Genomic DNA, 23,191 nt, shown 5'->3' with positions numbered 1-23,191 from the left:
AAGATAAAGCAAAAATCTACGTAGGCGTAAATGACGATCACATTACAAGGCCATTTTCACTTTTATCTATAATAGAATTTGAAGTCGGACGTTTATGATTATGTAGATTACTTCTTATGACGTATGTGATGAAATTTTGCTGAAATACTTCTCGTCAATTTTCTTAGTGTAATTTAGTCCATGGTGCTACACACTCTGGATTTTGTTACATGGCAAATTTATCGACTATGGTGTTTCTAAGAAAATCGTTGACGAAAACCTCAAAATTAAACCGAATTCTATACGAAGGCGCCACAGCATTGAAATTTTTTTTTTTTTGTAATGATAATTAAGCTACAGAGCAAAGCGATACAAGCTTTATATAGGAGGTCGATGGTGTCCGTCTGTCCGTCCATGAACACGATAGGTAACTGCCAAACGCTTGAGCAGATTTGGTTCAAACTGTGCACAGTTGGCCTATACTTAATACTATATTTTATCATGTGTAATAAACTTATTAAAAACGGGCCAAATCCAAGCACCCCGTACATGCATGTATTTCTCATGTTCAAAAACATGCACACAATAAATATGAAATTTTTTTGCCTATTGTACACAATATACGAATTTGAGTTTTCATAAAATAATTGTTACGTAAATCAGTGATGTCATTTAAAACGTTATGCCGTCTTGCAATGCAAATATAAGATAATGTTCTATAATGGGCATTATCAAACGATATGCAAAAGTTTATTATTAAATGACAAATTGTGGTAGGTCAAGGTAAAGACCATCTTTCGTCAATGGCAGAATAAGCAGCACATTCATTGTAATGTTATGTGAGTAGCAAAATGTTGCTGATAAATAAAAGTATACATTTCAGGGTCGCCTGTCGTAACAACATTAACAAGCAGTGTTAGTAATAATTTAGACTAGATTACACTATTCTTGAATTCAGAGGGAGCGTCGGCATTTGCTTTTCGCCATCTATGTTCAGGGATAGTCTCTCACTGCCACAAATTTATACAGCATGGAACCTCTTTATATTATTTACTCTATGGCGCAGTGAAATGACACATACCTACTGCATGGTATTCTATTTTCTATTAGCCCTATGCTTTCAATACAAAATGGAACAGTCACAGATAGGGGGCACTGAAGTCGTGAGTATTTGAATTTCAGGGTAAACAAAAGCCACCCGGATATACCAGCTCACTTGTTCTGTTCTGAAGCAAGTTTCGCCCTTAGAGACGAATGTATAAAACTAAAAATTATTATTTGCATTTTCTATTGGTCACATTATTATATATAATTGTAACCAATAGTTCTTATACATATGGGTATTACTTGCTAAGATACACATATCAAACTTCCTGATGATACGAACATTTTCTAGTATTCATATCTTGTTATTCCATTGTCCAAATAGGTAATACTGTAATGGTAGGTATAACAAAAACCGTATCCTCTAAAATGTGATTAAAACTATAATTAAAGTAGGTACTTCAGTAAACGAATAGTGTTCCTAGTCGTACAAAGTTGGAAGCGTAACGTGACAACAAAACAGCAATAAATAGTCAAGTATAATGATGGTGATGAAACGAAACAATATAACAAGAATTGCGGAAGTAAGGAATGTTGCCCAATCAACAAGATAACTGCTACGTAATGATTTATTAATGATAACAAAATGAGAAAATTGCTCAAAACTCGGATTATACAAAGTGTTTTGCTCATAAGCGATACAGTTTCAGGATGTGTATGGGGATTATTTTGATGTGGAGTCACATACGGCTTCTGTTAGTAACGTTCAGCGTTCAGTAATTGTTTGGGTAGTAGTTGGCTGTGATTTTCTCTTTATATCATGCATGTAAAAAGAAAGAAGCTTGAAAGGTTGGATGTCAATTGTCAATAAATGTTATCTCGTCTGTCAATAAATGTCATCTTATGCACATACTAACAAAAACACAACGAAAACACTTTAAGTTTTGGAAAAAAAACTGACAAGCCGTATGTTTTTCATAAGAACTGACCAGCGCAATTACTGAACGCCCATTATTACAGGTTACCCACCCACACTTCGTTGTGCTACCTAACATTGTGCTGTACGGTCACTTGTTGATAGGCAACATCTGTCAAGTGACCTACATCATCTCCTGACAGGCCATACAGATTGCAACGGATCAACCATAACGTTTTAGCCCTCTTACAGACGCGCATGTGTAATCCTATGAATTCTGTATCAAAATAATCGCCATTGTCTCTTTTAGCCATAAACACCATATATAAATACAATTATAATTTCAGGAAGTAAGTACTAATCAAATTATTGCAACAGTTCACATATCCTGTGTAATTAAAATTCAAAGTAGTAAAAGGCCTATATTCTTTAGGAATCCAAGAAGTAAAGACACTTCCGATGAAAGTCCTAATATAAAAGGAGAGGAGTCTGATCAGGCTACCTCCACTTTGTCACAGTCGCCTAAATTTACAAGGTATTCAAGTTTACTTATTGACGAACTAACCCATTCATTCCATTGCAGTATTCAAACTGTTCGTTATACAGTGCATGTTGCGTCTATAAACGCTTTAAGCACTTTATTTTTACAAACCTTTGGTTTTTTACACGAGTATTATGATTTCGAGAGCGATCCCACAGTAAATTAAAGATTATCACGAAATTATACACTTAATGTGCAATTGCAAAATAAAATGTGGATGTATATACACGCATTAAGTTCATTTCACATAATCATTTAGTTGTAGTTCTTATCTGCTCAACATTGTGCAATTGCAATGTTAGGTCTCTTTAACGAATTTTCCCCATCCGTGCTCTTATCGCTTTACATCGCTACTTACTACTAATTTAGACGTAAATTTAGAGTAACCAATGTGGCATGGCATTGTGTTAAATATAGGCATCAGGAAAGTGTACTAACTGCTCCCGAGATTCGTATTATGGCACCTAGTATAGAACGCGGACTTGATTCACCTTCTCTTGCCAGGTAATAATTATGCGCACCTCTATGTGAAGAATGCTACACTTGCGCACGTTTTGTTGTTAGTCGAACACAGGGTACTTCTGCTTCACATGTATATGTATCAAAGTTACCTTTCCAACAACTCAGTCAAAATAAATATCTTTGTTACAGCGAACATTCAACCATCTGTAATATAAGCTCTAAGTTCCTTAAACCCCGAAACCACAAAGATATTTCTTAAATCGAATAAGTTCCATAATTTTTACACATACCACTGTAATAAAACCTGTATATTATGCACATAAGGTACGCATGTGCTATATTAATTGTGAATATGTACCTATATTATTTAAGAAAAGCATGATTGTTACAAACGAACGTGATTTTATCTAACTTTGCAGTATTTTCTGTGCTTATTTTAATCAATAAAACGATGGGCCTTCAACAAATCCCATACAATCAGAGAATTTCTCAAAAAATTGCATATTATAATTCCCTAATTCCCTCTATTTTTTAGTCGTGAGGGTTCACCTACAAACTTGATGGATGACGAAGAAACGGCGGAAATGTCATCTAAGGAGCAGCCGGTATTTATTCGACTTCTCCTGGCTCTTTGGCACATTTTATTAAGTCATTCGGACATTGTGTGCTACTTCATGATATTTTTAAATCAAATTAAGTCTGCCACTTTTCTGTCGTTACCATTACCATTCCTAGTTCTTTGTTGGGGTACATTGACAATACCTAGATCCTCAAAAACCTTTTGGGTTACAGTGATAGCCTATACCGAGGTAAGTTAAATTGGTACTAGCAATGTATGTCCATAATTTGTGGTTTTCAGGCAATTGTCTTGGTGAAATGTATATTTCAATTTGAAATTATTCCATGGAACAGAAGTCAAAATATATCTCCGTTGTTTCCACCGCGTATCATCGGAATAGAGAAGAAGGATAATTATGCGCTTTGGGATTTGCTTTTATTATTAGTCATATTTTTCCATAGGTATGTTTATTGCATATGGTGTCTTTATACTCAAGGTAATTTTTAGATTTCTGTTAAAATGTTTGGGACTCTGGAAGGCAGTATATGTACCTGCCGTTGTTTTAACAGATGGAGATTACCAAATAACCAAAGATGAACTGAAAGCCATTGAAGATGAGGGAAAATTGCCAAGGTAAAGAACTTTTGATGTTCTGAGAAAAGGATATGTTTCTTATGATGGCTGAGCCACCAACATTGAAATCTATCTAAACTCTTATACTTTAAGTAGTAGAACACGCAAACGACAAAGTTTAAACATATACTAACTCGAGCCCACATTTTGTTTTGTCAAATTATGAGACTGTGATACTAACTTTATACAATGGGAATCGTATTAAGTACATTTTTCGGCTTATCTATCACATTTGATGCTATCAAGTTCTAATTTTTTCAGTTCTATATAATTTGTACCATAAGTTTGACTGAAGAGAAATTAGGTCGTATAGTTTAAAAAAGTTTTTTAGTGCAGGCTCCAATAATGACTTACACGGAAAAGAAAATGTTGAGCTGTCATTTAAAATCAAAAAGTTAGGAAAGAGTAACTGTCTGCTTCCCACCTTTACGGAATCCTTACACAGGTATCCTTAATCCTCATCCTCCATAATTCCGAAGCGTTCTATTTTTGCACTCTCTAACAAACAATTGCAGTACCGTGGCACCATCTTCAGAATCGAGTGCTGACGTCCTACATCCAAAGCCGTTACATTTAAGAAAAGGAAGCGACCTTGAGAAATTGGTCGAAGAGCCGGATGAAGGTAATGACGATGAGGTTGAAGAAACAAATAAGGAAATGGTGTCTATTGTGACCAAGAAAGTAGCGCCAGCTGCACACCTGTCAACTGCAGTTCGCTTGGGGTATATCGCACAATAATAATATTAAAGAATAATTTTTTGGTTTCTAGAATCTCAAGATACCAAGGTGCTCTCACGTCATTTTTCCGACGTTTATTCGATCCTTCATATCGAATTGCAACCGATATTTACTCTTACATGTTTTTATGTGATTTTTTTAACTTTTTTGTCATACTACTTGGATATTCGTCTTTTGGGGTGAGTTAATTTTGTTGCAAAAACAAACTAAATGAGCGAAAAAATTAAATTGGTTGGCAATTTACGATTACTGCCCTAACAAATCTTTCTTCAAAGATTCTGTCAATAATTAATGAACTTATCGTAAATTCAACCTATCATTCCACATCTTTTTCTCTGGATTATGTAGTAAATTTTTATTTTATGGGCACAGTTCTCATGGGAAACATTTTGGTTTATTAAGAAAAAATGTTAATTTTGGGCCCCTCTACCATTCAATCTTCGTTGACCTATTTGCTACAGCTTTGTATATTAAACAGGCGCTCTTTATAATTTAAAAGTTCCAAATCAACAACAAAAACTATAAATTTTGATGGTTGATCAACAAGTCATGCAAATGCGTTTTGTTGGGAGCCCTTAGAATACCGCGTCCCTTTAATCCAGGGCTCAGAGAATAAGATTTGGAACAAAATTAAGCAATTTGAATTTTCAAAATGGTTATGACAGATTCTTTCCAGTTAATCTGATGCAAATCTTCTGTTTCAGCCGCACACTGGTGATGAGAATGTTTCCGATTACTTAACCGAAAATCGAATTCCGGTTCTGTTTCTTGTAATGTTAATCTTACAGTTTTTAGTTATCATTGTCGATCGGGCGATATTTTTAAGGAAACACCTACTTGCTAAAGTCGCGTTTCAATTTTTACAAATAGTGTTTTTGCACATATGGCTTTTTATTCTTTATCCGTTGATAACTGACCGGTACGTTATAAATTTATAACTCTATCCGCTTTACTAGAAAAACAATTGCAGGGTTTTCAACTCCGTGTTAGCTCCGCAAATCTATTATATGGTTAAGTGTTTCTACTTACTACTGTCAGCCTATCAGATTCGATCAGGGTATCCCACGAGAGTTTTAGGAAACTTCATTTGTCGCGGATACAATTACTTCAATTTATTCATGTACAAAGCATTTTTGGCTGTTCCATTCCTGTTTGAGTTACGGATGATAATGGATTGGATGTGGACAGACACGTCGATGACCATTTTTGATTGGATGAAAATGGAGGATATATTCTCGCACATTTTCCAAGTCAAGGTACATATCAGGTTCTTTATCATCATAATTCTGTTACGTTTGACTAGTGTAATCGATACTGTGAGGAGCAATTCCCCCAACCAAGAGGCGAAAAGAAGCCTACAATTATTAAGTATTTGATGGGAGGTGGAGCTTTACTCATAATATTTGTAATTATATGGTTCCCACTAGTATTTTTCGCATTAGGGGACGCTGTAGGTTCATCAAATATTCCGTACTCCGTCACAATGGAGTTGAGAATAGGACCATACGAACCAATCTATCGAATGACCGCACAATCAAATTCAATTACCACGTAAGTTGGCAATCAATTTTCTCTTTGTCTCATTTTTACCACCCTGTTGTAGCTTTCTAGAAAACGATTACAACCGATTACTTGGAGTATACGAGCAAAATAAAAGTGCCCTCACATTCATTTCAAATTATCAACCTTCTGATATCGCAGTAATCAAATTCAGCAAACATTCTGCAGCAACATGGGCGATCTCACCACCAGATCGAAAACGCATGATTGCGGAGTTAAATGCAACATATCCCATACGCATGACTCTTGAATACTTTGTCTCTCATAAGAGTAACACAAAGGAAGACTCTGGAAACATTAGGGAAGAGGTTGTTTCATTGTTAGAGGATTTGGACACCCATCTAGAGTTGTTGGACATGCTAGTTTCCAATGAACTTCGTTCACCAGTTATTTTAAAGTATATGGTACCGCAATTTATCAAAGTCACAAACAAGGGTACCGCAGCTCCTGTAGCTCAATTAATGAGGGTAATTAATGATCCAAAAGATTCAAAGTTCAGGGATATTGAAGTGCAACGTAGAACTGGTGGTAAATCTCAGGAATGGTGGAGGATAACTGAAGTTGCTAATGATACAAATTTCTTAAAAATTCTACAACATATCCCCTACTACAGTGCAGGCGATGTGCAGATCTATTCTTTCAATGAGAAGCTATTCCCTCAAACGTTGAATTTTATTACAGCTGGCGGGTAAGTTATTTTATTTTTGCTACTGGAAACTGCATAGAATGCTCTCAAACTGAATATAGCGTTCCTGTTTTCTGTTTTAATTGTACAGGATTAAAAAGTACAATGGCTTTCAACTGTCGACCGATATTTTTTTAACTAGAAACAGTCCTTCATTATTTGGAATCTGTTTGCAAATTTCCCAAAATCCTTGACAATTTCCATTTCCATATTTACGTTCTTTCGACAAGTAAAATTTTCTTTTCAACAAAGGTGGCTTCAGAAATTTTATTGTACTATACTCTTAGACCATATAGTACATGGACTGCTAATTGTAACTAAAATATGGTCAAGGACATCGCCTGGGTATGTGCGTGTTGAGTGATTAAAATCTAGGTAGCTTTTTATCAGCGATAAGAATGCGTGGAGGAATCACATACCCACGACTACAGTGCCCTCTATCCGTGACCATCCATTTTGTATTGAAAGCATAGGGCGAATTTGTTAAAAGACTATACTACACTGGAATTATATACGACCAATCAGCATGGTGATTGTTTCAAATTAAAACCAATCAGATGATTTGTTGAGTGATTAAAATCTAGGTAGCTTTTTATCAGCGATAAGAATGCGTGGAGGAATCCGTGTAATATATTTTTTGTTAAATTTATTGCCTTTGAGTTAATCTCCCTAAAATACATACTCGTATATCGATGGGATTGAAAACGTCTTTCTCTTTTAGAACATGCAAAAGAGATTGAAGCGTAAGATGTTCTAAAATACAAACGTAAACTGCTACACAAATATTAATTTAATATAATATAATCTTTGCACAGTTGACCTAAACGCCTATCTACATTCAACCGGTGTTTTACCTTACTGTGTCGTATGTTATAGATGGAGCTCCGAATCGCTTTTTGTGTGAAACCATCAACATCGCTAACAGGTTTCATACATTGTTTTTTTAAGACTTTCTAGAGGTTTACCCGAGATTTGTTAAATAGAAGTTACTGTTCGCAGGTTAATATTTAATCCATCTGCAACTCTTTGTGAAATGAAACTTACGTATATGAATTCTTATATTACTAAAGTAATCTTTCTTACTGCTGTGACTGGTAAAAGTGGACCGCCATTATTTCTTTCTCGTTTAAAATAAATTACTTACTTTTTTTTTGTAAACCTAATTCCATTTTTGGGCCAGACAACTCTTGGCGTAGAACATAACAGTGGGACTTACAGAAGTTATGCTTCTATAATTGTTCGTTATCAAACTCTACCCTGAAGGTCATATGTAAAGATTTTTGCTGAACTAAATTTGCATTTTGAGCAGTTTTCAATAGTGACACACTTTCCATATGTCTTTGCCTAATAAAATAATACTATCATGAACGGCTTTTCAATAATAGATGTCTCTTTGTACATTTTCAGCATCATAGGTGTATATACCACCATCGTGCTTGTATTAGGTCGATTACTTCGCACGTTGTTCTCGGGAGTGTGCTTCAAAATTATGTTCGAGGACTTACCGAACGTCGATCGCGTTCTCCAATTATGTTACGACGTTTACTTGGTGCGTGAAACGCGAGAATTTCCATTGGAAGAAGATCTATTTGCGAAACTAATATTCCTATTTCGTTCGCCCGAAACGCTTATCAAATGGACGAGGCCTAAGGAAGAGATGGACGAGAGTGATGAAGACGATGATCCTACCGATAAATGAGATACTAACGTATAAGTTAATGAGATTAATGATGAAGTGGCGATTTACTGCCCTGTCAGAAGTACTACTTTTACAAATCAGGGAAACTACGTGGACCTGAGATTACTTAAGGGAACTTATTTTAAGGGAAATATTCATTTAAGAGTTGTGATGTGCTTGGAAAGTCATTTTACATATATTATAATTTTAAAATATACTCAAAGGTGCACTAGACGGAAACAATTTTTTACTTAGGTGTTATATAGTTTTAAGAAGAATCTGAGGTTTTAATGATTTGAAAGGACCGAAATTAAATTTAGCTATTTATTACAGAAACAGTGTTTAGCATCCCAAGAATGTTTAGATGTGCGAATGATTGCTTATTAGTGGACATACCTTTTACTCTCACGATTGATGGCTGCACTCAGATTTACATATTAATGCAAAAGCAGGTAACCTAAATAACAACTAAAAGACAACCGGTACAATCAAATCAAATCGATAAAAAAACAAATATACTGGTTGTGGATCAGAACTCCTTTTAATAAAAAATATTCAGTGTTGGGGAAGGAATTCATAATATATACTATTTAAACACAAATTGTTATTTTGTACCGGCATTGTATGCTTCTAACAGTTGGTATGTGATCGATGTTTGTAACTTTGTGCTTTCTTATTGTGATGTTTTCAAGATAGTGATTCGCAAGAGGCTAATAATTGTATAATTTGAAGGCTATGTAGATTCCACATTTTCTTATGTTCATTTTACTTAAAACTTCTTTTTTTTTTCAAATTAGGATTACTGGTTTATATACAATACACTTTTTTCGTTTTGCACAATATTAGAAAGAAAATCATAATGGCGGAATTGGTCCAGAATACTTGTACCCAACGAGGTACTATCATTGGATTAAATGGAGATTTATTCAGCGTTCGAGTTACATTAATTTGAACGAGTTAGAGCAAGATTTGTTTGACGAACTAGATCTCACCCTTATTGATTCAATACCAGTTACACGATCTTACCAAAGCATAAAGGTTAATTTTTGACAGTGGCATAAAATAGTGAATGTTTAGTAAATTTATTCTGCATCCGTCAATTGTAGCTTTATTTTTACATTGTACCAATATTCTTTTAATTTAAATAATATACTATATTTTGATTAATTAATTGTTTGTACAAAGTAGTATTTTATATCATTGTGATAAATATATGCACTTGAAATATGTTCTTTTTAATAATGTAATAATATAAATATGGAGACGCGAAATGAAAAATACGCTATGGTATAAAAGAAAAATTAATTAGGAATCTAATTATTAATATAAAATTACATTGATAAGAAACAAATTCCAATTTGATAGAAGTTTATCAGGAACATATTGAGTAAGACTTATTTAAAAAGGCTCTATACCAAGGAAAATAAGTTAAGGCATAAATACTGCGCATGCACACACCTGATGTTTTAAATATGCGATACGTTTGCCTTTACTAATAGTTGTGGTCAAAATTTCAAGAAAGTAACTCCATAAATTAGAAAGTTGACTGCGCATGTGCACATCTGATTTTTTCATTATGTGATATGCTTATATTTACTAGAAATATCTGTTAAATCGGTTAAAATATTAAAAAGTATCTCCATAAACAACAAAGTTACCTTTGCGCATGCGCAAATTAATCGTCTAAATTTTTCTTGGTTTAGCTGCCGGAATGCAAAACGAACAAACTAAACATTTTGAAAACTGCAAGAGTATTGTTGAGGCCTCAGACGTATGGAGAAAGTGTAGCGCCTTCCAACATGAGTTGGAAAATCGCTAAAAAACCAGGAAACGTACGTTCAGTACGTACATGTGTTGACGATTATTCTTAAATTACAGATGAACTAGTGAATTTCTCCAAAACTTCCTACATGAATTAACATCTGTATGACCTATTAGATAGACCTAAAAAATGTGAACTTCACTATGACTGATAAAGGTTTGTTCATAGTTTAAGCACTCAAAGAGATTGGTTTTATGGTGCTCTTCAAGAGCATGGATTTTAAATACCCAGATAATTTCCCTATGAACCAGCATACACAAAATCAGGGTGAGAGATTGTCTTTTAAATAAATTATGCATGAAGTTGGCAGAGTAGCATCATTGTGTATATAAGGTGTATATACAATGATGGCATCTACATACCACCCACTTAATTTTATGTATTGCTTGAATGTCTCCTGTTATTAATTAGGTACCTGAAGGTGACATGACTGGGGCACTGACCAACAAAGAAAGTGCTTTGAGACCAACCTGGATGTTATGGTAAATAGGGTTTTTCATTGGCTTGAGTCACAGTGTTTGATATTGCAGGATAGACAAGCATAGGGGTGCACATGATCAGAGCAGACTACGTGTACCTTTCCACATACATACAGAAAAATCAATCCAACACATTGTATCCAGCAACCTAAGTAGGCGTGGATAAAGTTGGAGGAATATTCACCCTCAAAAAATTGGCTCTGAACTACTATAATTCTTGGAAAATTTGATACAGCAATAGGTATATGCTGTGTCCAAGATAAAGATGTCTATCATAGGGATCTCTGAAACCATAAATGATACAACGATGATCACATTAGGGCAACACACAAAAAAAAACAAAAGTTTGAAACTTCCACCACTTATTATTGAGCTGGCGACGGTAAATAAAAATGCGGCTATATTAGGGACACTGCACTGTCATCGGTTGGCCGTTTTAACCAATGAGGGTGCAGCACGTTTTTATTTGCTGCCGGATGTGCAAACGGCGCGTCGCCACAGGGTGCAAAGATAGGATAGGAAACTCACCACGACATTCTAATCATATTTTTTATTGACTTTCCCAATTCGACTAGTAGACTATTATTGCAATTTTTAAAATAGACACTACCAAATTAACAAAACATAAATAAGGATTAATATTATATTGCAATGTATAAACTATAGTTAAAGTGTGCGGTCATGGGAATTAATTGCTGCTACCAACTGCCTATATCCATCAATATACGTCATAGATTCTCGGTACGTTTTAGGGAATATCTCTTTAACATTGCTTACTGATTCGTATGTGAAGTGAAAAGTGTTAGACGTAAAATTTTGCGCGGCTTTTGTGTCCCACGTGTTGGTATGGACGCTGATCTGATAAAACTTTCCCTTCGTGCAAACAAGATAGGCGTGCATGTGTATTAACGAATTGAGGGAAATTGGTTTATTGAAGTTGATATCCGATATTGTCTTAAATAGTGGTCGAGAATTGGTGAAAAGGTATCCCAATCCGAAGCTCACTTCCAACGCCGCGCGCATGATGAAACCACCGAAAACGTTATTGTGCAAATTTCGATGCTCGGGATGAACCACTATTAAATTTGACAACGTGTATTTTTCCATCCAGTCGCAGTTCGAAGGTAGTACTTGTTTTAAAAACACACCTTCATTGACATTTAAGGTGCGCATAAAGAGCTCGTGAAGTATTTCCTGTTCTTTTTCGTTCGGAATAACCTTCGTTAGTTGCTTGGCGAGAGTACGAATTCTTTCTTCTTTTCTGATTTTGCCGCCGTCGATTAATTTTTGTTCTTCCGGTGTTGTAGCTTTAACCGCGTTGATTATAGCCGCTTTCATGGTGGTGGATTCTCGGACTGCCATCATAAAAACAGCGCTCAACAGTAAATGACTTTGTTTGCCATCCAATTGCTCTAACCATACTACCACTTCTAAAGAAGAAGTCCCTACCCAAGTAATGTGGCCAAAAATTCGTATGTCCTTATCATGCTGGAAAAAATTTAGATGATAACCCTCGACAATCTTGATAAAGAGGGGTTGAACAGAACATCAAAGTGTTAAATAAATGGCGTGTACAGGAGACCAGTGACAATGACTTGGACTCATTTAATTGTCACAAAAAGGTTAATATATCGTTCCAAGTTCACTTCACCAGTACCACCAGTGTATCACACAATACACCACCTATTTAACACCACCAAAAGTATTCGACTTTAATTTTTTAAGTAACGGAAGGCTTTACAACGTTAAACGCTTTTGCTTTATCCAACTCTATGTGCCTGATGTATACCTTTGTAATGACAGAGGTTAAATTAATTTTATCCACAAGAACTGTAACTACTATGTATGGAGTGGGCTCGTTTTTTGGCATCTTTGGATTGAGTATATGCCTCAAACACACATAAACTAAAACATGTACGTTATTTCAAAATGACTAATGTAATTTGTTAACCGGCAAACATATCCATATCCTCAAGCAATCGCCCAATTCGGATGGTGCCCATAATTGCAGTGTATTTAATACGTATTTGCGGATCACTCGATAACGGTATGGTTGCGTACACAAAACTGTCATCTATTGTTCTTATTGGTAATTCTTTTTGATTTTTTGCCATGAACTGGGTTAATTTTTTTCGAGATTGAAATCCTGTATCGTGAGGATCGTAACTTTTGTTGTCGACACCCATTATCGTTTCCACTTCCGTCGCCACTAAAATCATCGAGTGAGTAAATTGGGAACTCTTGCGTGAATTATACCATGATCCATTGTACCAACATTAATTGCTTTAGTTCGATCATTTTTGTGTAGAATAGATCTAATTAATACTAATGCTGAAATCTTTTTTCTTATGCGCCCAAAAGAGACTTACCTAACAATTATTTGCATAGCGAAATTACAAGGTTTAGGTCTACGTATATAATTGTTAATAAAGAAGTAAAGACTCATGGTCGTAGGTTTTATCTAGTTGCCAAAATTGTCAATTTCGCTGACAGCTTAGGGCATGGCCTGAGCTTTTTATTAATTATTTTTTACTAGGGAAAACATTCAAGGTCATAGGTCCTTCCTGATTTCCTTCATTGCCTTCGTCCAGTCAGGTTTGAGATAGTCCACATGATTAGCATAAAAGAATCAAACCTGTAGTACCCATATTCGGTCCCCTTCTCTTTTCTTCGGCCAATTGGCATCACTTTTTTTTCTTTTGCACTATAGTACATTATGCAAAATACCTAGTAAATGATCCTTCCATTATTGTGTAGGTATTTGGCGCCTTCCGCCTGTGTACCTATGCAAAATTACCTCATTCCCATATCAGAATTTCTCGAAGTATAGCCAAATATCTTTTTACATGTAAGTACCTAACAATTTAAAAGGCAATTTTCATTGTACTTCCAGAACATCTTGCAATTTATTAGGTAAGTGAATACTGAATGATAACTGCAGTTTAGCACCAATTCAAACCTTATCCTGCCTACTCCAGAAAACTGCTCAATAAAATTTTTTGAAATTTAATTGCAAATATATACCTAGTTATACGGAAGTGAGAGAGGTGATTTTTATTATCTGCCATACCCTCTGAAAAGGACTGCAGGTATACCTCTAGTTAAGGACGAATGTCCACAAAGTTGCATCAAACATTTGATGATAAGTACCACTACATCATGCTTAGTATGACTGTAAAATCAAAGGGGACATATACATTCTGAGCTTAAAAGTGCTTCAGGAAAATGTCTTTAAATCAAAAAATTGGATATGAGCATGATGTCTGCACATTAAAATTACTAGGTCTACCAATGACAAATTTTGACACTTTATATAGTTATCATCACGATATTCACACTTGAAATTTTTATGCCACAAAAACTTCAAGTCCGCCTGGTCTTTCAAGATATCAAGTAAATAGGTATATTGCAAAACATTTCAGAACTTTAAAGAGTGCTTAATGCCGCTCTGCTCGGATGGACAGATGACGGACGGACAGAACGCAAACAAAGGTGTATTAGACAATTTGGTTTGCTAAAAATGCGCGTGGGGAACTAAAGAAAGACGTTGAGGTTTAAAAAAATCATGGATTAGGTATAGCTCCAAGTTTATTTTGAGGTGACTGTCCTCAAAACGCCTAGTGAATAGGGACAGTTGCTTTTATTTATCAATTTCAATTAGGATATTAGTGACTAAGGTATAGAGATCGCGCCGACGTTGACCTCTACCTGTTATCGCTTTTGACAACAGTTTGTCGTGCAGTAGTTGACGAAAGTTTACGGTGCGGTGCATTTAGCGTCAATCTAATGGTAAATGAAGCGAATGGTAATGGTTCTTCCTTTCGAAAGACTGAACTAGAAGGACAAGGGTGAGTCTTTATTTTTGTTTAATTAGGGTGCATGTATAAACTCACTATACACCTCAAAAATTACGGAAATGTGATATACGTCCCCTATTTAAATAATTTGTGTTTTTTTAAATCTGCGTTCCACCGTTGGAGCGTACAAAAGCGCAACAACCGAGGTGACGCACACCTTACTTTCTTTAGCAAAATCTTCACAACGTGCGTGTTTTTTTTACTACTATTAGTACTAAATAAAGCTAAATCTTGTTGCTTGAATACAATCTGAAATTGCACATTGTTTTAAGTAACATGGTTGGTTATGAAAACTTTTTTAAGCACCACCATGGGATTTGGCTTCGTGGTCCTGGCGGGTCACTGGTCTGTAGCGCTTCCTTTTACCCCTCAGGACGACTCAAAATTTGGCACAATAAGCTACCTATTCGAAGATGCCCAATTTATTCCAAACGAGGCAAAAACTACCGACTAATGAGATTTAAAAAATACGCTCAATACAAAATATGGGAGAGTGAGGACGAGTTAAGGCCCAAAAAAGACTTGCAAATCTTGAGTGGCTTTGGAAAATTTAAGTCTCGCAAAGTTGACTCATTTCATTGTTTCATAAGCCTTTAAAAACCACACACTTTAAACTTTCTGAGCTTAACAATGCTTCAGGAAAATCGCCCCTCAAATCAAAAATTAGTTATCGCGATATTCATATAGGTCCAAATTTTTATGCCACAAAACCTTGAACGCCGTTTGGCATACTTTCAAGATAATGAATATAAATAGGTATATATCGCAGAACTTTAAGGCCCATAAAGCCGAAGTGAATGGGAATCGTTCTTCATTTCGAGAAACTGAACATAGAGGGGTAGAGTGATATTTTTTTATTTTTGTTTAATTAGAATGCATGTATAAGCTCATTTCTTTTCCAAAATCTTCTCAATTGCATTTTACAGATAATAAGATGTTAGTCAGTTGATAGGTATAACAGGATCAAAAACTATTTTGCTTGAGCTACTATCCCTAAACAATTCCTGTTAAAATACAATTGAAAATTAGGTCTGAAGGTGGCTTTATTGCCTTGCGCTGGTCCCTAAGGTACGCCTTGGTTCTGTATCCCCATATCGACGGCTTCGAGCCATTTTGACAAGCATCGCACGGTAATTCATAAAAAAATTTCATAATTGCTTGGGATTGTTATGGTCACTTTGAGCAAACGTAACAAAATTACCTTGAGATAAGCACACGATAATCTCAGTCGAAGTAGAGGTAAATAATATGGGTACACCAGCCAAAACGAAGCAAAAAGAAATATACTTAGTAAACAATATCAAAACACCGAAAACAACAGAATTACTACTCAAACAAATATAGTACTTAATTAGTTACATTTAGATTGTATCAAAAACCAGTATAGGTATAATCAGACGTTAGGTATATGGAGTCGTCGATAAAATAAAAATATTACTTTTGAACTACAGGTTTCAACCTTTTCGAGCTCATAAAGCGCGCCTTTTTGCCTTATCTGAAACATGAAAAAAAAACAAGAGTGATAGTGAATAGCGCGGCGTATAAATATTGCGACAGCAAATGTCTAACGTTCGACACTAATTAAATCAGGTAGGTAACTCGAATCCTAAAACTAATCTCAAGGATACAAAGTAATCAAACTAACATGAATGAGTCTTCGGAATGATAAAAGTAACGTAGACGAAATTAAAGTATTGGAAGATATTCTTCGTAACGATAAAAATGTTGAGTCAAGTGTACATATCTGCCTCACAGCTGACTACTTGCACAAATAAATCCGCTAAGCGTATTCAATGGAGTAGCCACAACACATCAGAAACAAGAGAGAAAAACTCCAAAGAACTATGATAGGTAATAGCCACTAGCAAGTTTACCTACACATTTGGTATACTTCTTGTTCTTATACTAGTGCATATTTATCAATAACGAATTAATTAATTAAGCTAATTTTATTAAAAAATAATAAATTTCAACAATTACATACATTATTAAAATTATCAATAAAATGGCCTTACGAACAGTTTCCCGTTAAGGTGAGCTATATGAATATCACAAACATTCAGAGATTAGTTCAGTTGTATCTATTAAAAGTACCTACTTACATTAGTATTTGCAAAAATGAATTTTTCTATTGAGCCAGAGATAATTAACAAAAATTTAAATCGTGCCCGCATGACTTTTTCGTATAAAATGTGCAGGCGATTTTGCCACGTTAAATTACAAACTTATTTCGTACCATCAGTATTTTTTGCGTGAACGTAATCATTGACATTGTCGTTTGAAGTCATGACATTGTAAAAATGTCTTCTCCCATCAATATACATCATCGCATCTTGATAGGAACGTGGAAAAACCTCCGGAACCTGATCAGGTACTTCATAAGTGAAGTGAAACGTATTCGAAGTTGCAGTCATGCCCGAACCAGAGTCCCAACATTCTGCATATACCGTAACCTGAATATACTGCAACTGTGTAAAAACTACATAGGCATGCATACGAATTAACGAACTAACATCAACTGGTCGATTAAAACTAATATTGCTAATACTTTTAAGTGCAGGCCGGTATTTACTAAAAATATAGCCTAAGGCCCAACTTAACTCCATCGCTTGCCGCATAAGAAATCCACCAAACACCTTGTGGTGCAAATTTCGGTCTTCCGGGTGCGAAAAAATTATATTCGACAGAGTGCAGTCTTCCATCCATACGCATCCGGCGGGTAATTTACGGCTTTTTAAGCTGACTTCATCTACACTCCGTACGAAGAGGCCATGTATAATACTTTGTTCCTCGGCGTCTGGAATGACCTTGGTCAAGTGCTGGCTCTGTTCCAATTTCCTCTGTTTCTTTCGCGTTTCGCCACCGGCAAGAATCTCTCGCTCTTCGTCTGTGGTAGCGATTAATGGATTGATTACGGCGGCCTTCTGTGCCATGGGATCGCGGGCGGCTATTAGAAAAAGTGCCCTCGTTAACTTCCGCCAAACTCCGTGCGATTTCTGCTCTAACCAAACCACTACTTCCATTGATGATGTTCCCACCCAACTCACATGACCGGACAAACGAATATCTTCATTGGGCTAAAACATTTCAAACATTAATAGGTACTTAACGTTTGTGTAAGAGATAGCATCACTTATTGTTAGTTAGCAAGGCTGAGTATTTTTTATTAATGATCTCTATGCTTTTTTTTGGGGCTGGCTTTTCTTTTCTTAATATGTCATGCAGAAACCTATTCCTTCGCGTACGTTCAGGAAAGAATATTTCTACTGCAGAGGGTACTGCCGTGTCGTAAGGACTAAACAGCTGCAGTCGTTCAGCACCCCTGATTCATCGGGGGAAAAAAAAAAAAATTTGAGCATACATTCCTGATTCACAATAACTTGGCACCAGTAACTTTTTTGTGCACCTATCTTGTTTATACGGGGCGATAAGATTCTAGAATCTAGATTAAACGGCAACCGGTAAAAAGTTTAAAGACGATTAATTGTGCTTTTGTTAGCTACCCTAAGTATAAAAAGGAAATTTGCAATTGGTCAACTATTCCAGTGAAGTAAACAAAATTTAAACTACATGGATCTACGCGTGTAACACAACGGACACCGCGCATCCTGACAGCACAAGGCATGCTACATTTCATAAGTTGTCTGAATATTAAATCACGAGTGTCTCCATTTTTTGTACCTATACCAACCATATTCACATTGTATGTTGTTGTCCAGTAGGTAAATGGATTGCTTTTTTTAAATGTCTTAAACATTACATTTGTAAAACAAAAGGTGCATCGAGTGCCGGGTAAACCTGAAGAGATGCTGGAAGTTTCAATGTGCTCGGATAGATCGTAATGTCACATATAATATTATTTGACAAGTATCTCGCGAAATAAAAGAGATATTGAGGTGACCTTATCTCTAACGGACTGTGTATCAAAGATAGAGCAAATATGATTAAATACCTAAATAGTTCACTATCAGTATAGATTATTAAGAAATAACCAATAGAAACAAAGCTTTATTGTGTATGGGTAACCAATACATAGTCCATTATGAAAGTAATGAGCATGTTTTTATTGTGACGCGACTATATCCTTTGCAGCGTGCGGCTTGGAAAGAATGCAACGGAGACATTCCAGATGCTTCAAGAAGCATTCAAGGACGACTGCATTTCAAGGTCACAGTCCGGGATGTGGCACAAGGCGTTCAAGGAGGGTAGGAGCGAGGTCGCCAATGAACCCCGTTCTGGAAGTGCAACAACGGCCAGAACCTACGAAAACGTTAATCGTGTGCGCGAAGTTTTGCGATCCTACCGTCGCGTCGATTAAGCATCCAGCACATCGTTGACACCCTAAACATGTTCACATTTGCGGTACATGACATCAAAGACATGGTCAAGCTCCACCATGACAATCCTGGCCCTTAGCAGCATCCCGGTGGTTCCCCAACCCCCTTCCAGTCCCAACTTGACTCCGAGAGACTATTTTTTGTTTCCTTGACTGAAGAAAGAGCTGAAAGGAACGCACTAGGAGTCCGTGGAAAAGATCCAAAAGAATGTTACAAGGTTCCTAAAAGAGGAGGACTTTCAGGGTGCAATCCAAGCGTGGAAAACACGTCTACGCAAGTGTATTGATGCAGGGGGAGAGTATTTCCAGGAATTTTAAGCATTTGTACCGGTACGATTAATGAAACTATTTTTCCCCAAAAATGCTCATTACTTTCATAATGGACCCTGTAATAGTATTTTATTTGTTACTCAGTTGTAAACGTTGATTAACAAGACAAAACGCAAACTGATAAACGTCATCTTTAAACGCTACTGACTTGTAAAACTGACAGCTGACCTGTAAAAATTTTACAAGTTAGTAATCTAGTAATTTCATTGGCCAGATTTAATGCGAAGTCTCTGTTACATGGATAATATGATATTTTAGACATTTCTTCGAGATCAATTTAAGAACTAATTATTTACGTTTACAAATGAGTAACAAATAAAATATTGTACATTATACGCCAGGTAATAGTTTTTACTGGCTCTAGGAGATGACAGGCTCGCCTGACGGCTCGCCAGTCAACTTCTCCTATCGCCAGTAAAAACTCACTTACTTACCTGGCTAATAATGTAAAATACTATTACATTATTAGCCAAGTAAATGAGTTTTTACTGGCGATAGGAGAAGTTGACTATCGAACCGTTAGGAGAGCTTGTCATCTCCTAGAGCATCATGAATAATCAAAGGTCTTACTTAAATAACTCAGTAGACCAGCATAAAAGCGAGAAGTCGACAATCCACACTTAACTTCAATTAGGTACCTATGCAGTTTGCTTGGTATAATAAACTCATGCCTGTAGTAAAACCTTAGTCAATAACTACCTATTGACAATCACAATACCTACCTACTGTTTGACAACTGTTCAAAGTATTACAGGCAGGGGAAATAAGCAACCCAATATACTAAATCACTAAAAATCGAACACAAAGGTGCTACAGTAAAGTGTAACATATTATATTATTTTGAACCTACTTGAATTTATTTAGTCATACATGGTTTTAACACATATCAATTGTAAAATTAAGTGTATATTTACTATTTGCCCTTTTGCCTGCCATCAACCCGTCATTTTATTGCATATTATCGCGTTTTTCATCTTAAGTGCCTAGTGCGAGTGAACTTGGTAAAACATCTGAAAATATAGCGTGAACAATTAAAGTTTTTTGTCCGGAATATGTTTAACAGGGATCACTTTTTGTTTACACAAACGATTAGGTATACTTCTTGTGAAGCAAGACAGGCTTAACTGGTATAATGCTACCAAAACAGCAATTATTGGAATTGAAACCCTGACTTTTTTTCACAAATATAATGATTCACCCCATTTAGATATCCATCACCATTTCTCATCAATCTTTCCATCACATGGATGGATCACAAATGATCAAATGCAGATTTTGAACAAATATGATGTCTAATAGGCAAAAAATCCAAATTTTCAAATTTAATGAAAAGAAACTCAATGTCAATACCGAAATAAATTATTACCTACTTTTATACACATTTGTTGTTATTTTTAATAATTGCTTCAAATTCTAGGCAAAACTTCTATATGTGACTGTGATTTTTGGATGTGGTGTGGCTGTTTATTTTTTCTTTTCATATTCCTTTTTATCTTTAAATACCTAACGCTACGCAAATGTAGCAGTAGTGTTTCCACTATTCAGTTAAATAGCCAAGCAACATTAATACAAGCAGTAGCACGTTCAAAAATTTAAAAGTGTAACAATGTAGATCTGTGTGTACCACAAATTTGCACTACCTATGTTAATAGCAATGTATAGACGTAACATAAACAAGCTCTAGCACTCAGACAAGTATATATGATGGAGTTCTATTCTGTCGGTATGTAATTCTTTAGGACTCTCATAAAGTTTATTGTTTGAATAAAAATCCTACATCGATCGTATGTACACACTTTGCCACTTGTGAAAATAACAATGCAAGCATACTAACATTAATTACTTACTTGACACTGGTTGATGAAAGAGAAAAAAAGAAGAAAAATGTTAATAATTAGATAATAATCATAGAGAACAGATGTAATCACCTACCTTCGGCAAATAATCGGTAAAATCAATTTTATCAACTAGTGCAGTTACAAGAGAGTACGGTGAATGCTTTTCTTTGGGTTGCTTAGGATTCAATATATGCTTTTGGGCAACGTACACTAAAAATGCAACACTGCTGTATTATCACGCACAGCTTAAATATATCTTACCAGCAAAAATGTCCATGTCTTCCAAAAGGCGGCCGACTCTCACATGCCCTAGGAACGAAACATACTTATCCTGTAATTCTAAATCACTCGAAAGCGGTATTAGAGCGGACACAAAACTATCACTCATCGTTCTGTCCGGTAGCTCCTTTTGCTTTGTGGGTAAATACTGCAGCAGGTGGGTACGACTTATTGTTTGGTTAAGAGGTTTATATCCACATTCTACACCCATCCAAGCGGCTAATTCTTCTTTTACTATTCAATAAGTGGACGCTAGTTAATTTTGTAGAGGTTCGTCGTACTTACAGTGCTGAATCGTGCCAGCGGTTGCGAGCTGAGCGTTGGGGTCGTGCCGCGAGCCAGTGTAGTAAAATTTCCATTGCCGACTAAATAGTGACCAATGACATTTGAATTGTCGCAGTTCAACTTACCTCTTAAAACAGTTATTGAGAGTGTACTGTCTACAAACGTCTCTGGCATAACAGAGCCTTCGAAGCACATTAAGAGACATTTTAATATTTCTTGTAATAAACTTTTATTAATTAGTTTCAAGCATAGGTAATTCGTTTCATTTACAAACAAAAATGTACAAGTTCATTTAGCATAAGTATACTAATGCGTGCTTATCATAAATGCATGTATAGGTGGGATACAAGAAACTGTGGTGGGGCACATTACATCCGATTACATCATATCATTACATTACAGTGACTGACAGAATTAATGACACTGGAAACATTAACATAGTCAGTGGTTGCAAATACATAAGGCTACAGCCACAGGGGGAGCCTCTGTGATCAGTACCTTTATGAAGGCATAAGGTTAATTTACTCCACGGATTAATGAAGTTTTTACATATTTCTCAAACCACCAAATCATATTTTCCGTGCTCACAAATCAGTCACAATTTTTTTTTAATTTTAATATTCAATGGGCCATTGATATATGAATAAAAATTCAAAGTAAATACTTGTAAGAGTGCTCCTTCACACTGGGCGACTTGGCAGCGCTGCTGAGCAGCGGAACGGGACGCAGTGCAGGGCTGCTGAGCAGTCCAGTGTGAAGGGGCACTTACGAGTATTTACTTTGAATTTTGCAAGTAAGCACCTTTTATTGATATGGGCCATTGTCTTAGTTGCACTCCATATGCTGATTGATTTACACTATGTGGAAGCACTGGAACTGCCGTACTCGTTGAAGTTACAATAAATAAAACGAAAAGTCGTCGAGAAAAGCATGACGATTTGGTTTGAGGGCAACTCAAAGAGAACTTGAGATGGCGATGTCAAAGAATATTGAAGAGAATTTGAGGTGCAGTTTGTGGTGACAAACCGCTATTGTTTGGTACACTTTACATCCGAAACGCATTGTGTAGGTATACAACAATCGTGATGCACATAGTATTTATAGTTATTGTATTCACATAGACAGTTCCTTAACTCTTCACTGTATATGTTACTTCCTGATCTCGTGCGG

General features: G+C 35.8%; 3 protein-coding genes across 11 annotated transcripts in view; 1 reads left to right on the top strand and 2 right to left on the bottom strand.

Moving 5' to 3' along the window:
- The window catches only part of LOC116171283 (piezo-type mechanosensitive ion channel component), a 41,084-nt gene extending 31,953 nt beyond the window's left edge, over positions 1–9,131 (top strand). For 7 of the 8 annotated variants that reach the window (XM_031488036.1, XM_031488032.1, XM_031488033.1 and 4 more), the window contains 11 exons: positions 2,373–2,474; positions 3,478–3,751; positions 3,802–3,962; positions 4,009–4,134; positions 4,650–4,856; positions 4,904–5,051; positions 5,577–5,791; positions 5,843–6,128; positions 6,176–6,423; positions 6,476–7,120; positions 8,525–9,131. In XM_031488036.1, coding sequence (XP_031343896.1) covers positions 2,373–2,474; positions 3,478–3,751; positions 3,802–3,962; positions 4,009–4,134; positions 4,650–4,856; positions 4,904–5,051; positions 5,577–5,791; positions 5,843–6,128; positions 6,176–6,423; positions 6,476–7,120; positions 8,525–8,816 — 2,704 coding nt within the window. In that variant the 3' untranslated portion in view covers positions 8,817–9,131. The remainder of the gene's footprint in view (positions 1–2,372; positions 2,475–3,477; positions 3,752–3,801; positions 3,963–4,008; positions 4,135–4,649; positions 4,857–4,903; positions 5,052–5,576; positions 5,792–5,842; positions 6,129–6,175; positions 6,424–6,475; positions 7,121–8,524) is intronic. The other variant, XM_031488035.1, reaches the window with a different exon arrangement.
- A 2,631-nt stretch (positions 9,132–11,762) lies between these two features.
- On the bottom strand, positions 11,763–13,573 carry LOC116170693 (acyl-coenzyme A thioesterase 9, mitochondrial-like). The gene is made up of 5 exons (XM_031487198.1): positions 13,466–13,573; positions 13,353–13,411; positions 13,048–13,305; positions 12,886–13,001; positions 11,763–12,584 (listed from the first exon to the last, which is right to left on the bottom strand). Exons 1-5 carry the CDS (start codon positions 13,540–13,542, stop codon positions 11,763–11,765), a joined length of 1,332 nt encoding a protein of 443 aa, XP_031343058.1. The 5' UTR covers positions 13,543–13,573.
- A 3,310-nt stretch (positions 13,574–16,883) lies between these two features.
- Positions 16,884–22,368, bottom strand: LOC116171377 (acyl-coenzyme A thioesterase 9, mitochondrial-like). 2 transcript variants are annotated; one of them, XM_031488172.1, is made up of 6 exons: positions 22,147–22,368; positions 22,022–22,101; positions 21,719–21,970; positions 21,552–21,667; positions 21,467–21,472; positions 16,884–18,030 (listed from the first exon to the last, which is right to left on the bottom strand). In XM_031488172.1, exons 1-6 carry the CDS (start codon positions 22,224–22,226, stop codon positions 17,179–17,181), a joined length of 1,386 nt encoding a protein of 461 aa, XP_031344032.1. In that variant the 5' UTR covers positions 22,227–22,368; the 3' UTR covers positions 16,884–17,178. The 2 variants fall into 2 exon arrangements, with proteins under 2 accessions (XP_031344032.1, XP_031344034.1); XM_031488174.1 differs by lacking the exon at positions 21,467–21,472 and having other exon boundaries at positions 22,147–22,367.
- Between the last annotated feature and the right edge of the window lie 823 nt (positions 22,369–23,191).

Source organism: Photinus pyralis, unplaced genomic scaffold, assembly GCF_008802855.1.
Source record: "Photinus pyralis isolate 1611_PpyrPB1 unplaced genomic scaffold, Ppyr1.3 Ppyr1.4_LG5, whole genome shotgun sequence".
Classification (NCBI taxonomy): domain Eukaryota; kingdom Metazoa; phylum Arthropoda; class Insecta; order Coleoptera; family Lampyridae; genus Photinus; species Photinus pyralis.
This window is presented reverse-complemented; position numbering and strand designations above follow the sequence as displayed.

What these genes read in the sequence shown, in the direction of transcription:
- LOC116170693 (XM_031487198.1), bottom strand. Translation starts at nt 13,542, where the DNA reads ATGAGTCTTTACTTCTTTATTAACAATTATATACGTAGACCTAAACCT. An exon ending in GCTATGCAAATAATTGTTAG is followed by an intron (nt 13,412 to 13,465) that starts GTAAGTCTCTTT and finishes AGTATTAATTAG; the next exon opens with ATCTATTCTACACAAAAATG. An exon ending in TAACCTCTGTCATTACAAAG is followed by an intron (nt 12,585 to 12,885) that starts GTATACATCAGG and finishes AATTTTTTCCAG; the next exon opens with CATGATAAGGACATACGAAT.
- LOC116171377 (XM_031488172.1), bottom strand. Translation starts at nt 22,226, where the DNA reads ATGTCTCTTAATGTGCTTCGAAGGCTCTGTTATGCCAGAGACGTTTGT. An exon ending in CTCAATAACTGTTTTAAGAG is followed by an intron (nt 22,102 to 22,146) that starts GTAAGTTGAACT and finishes GTCACTATTTAG; the next exon opens with TCGGCAATGGAAATTTTACT. An exon ending in AGACATGGACATTTTTGCTG is followed by an intron (nt 21,668 to 21,718) that starts GTAAGATATATT and finishes TTGCATTTTTAG; the next exon opens with TGTACGTTGCCCAAAAGCAT.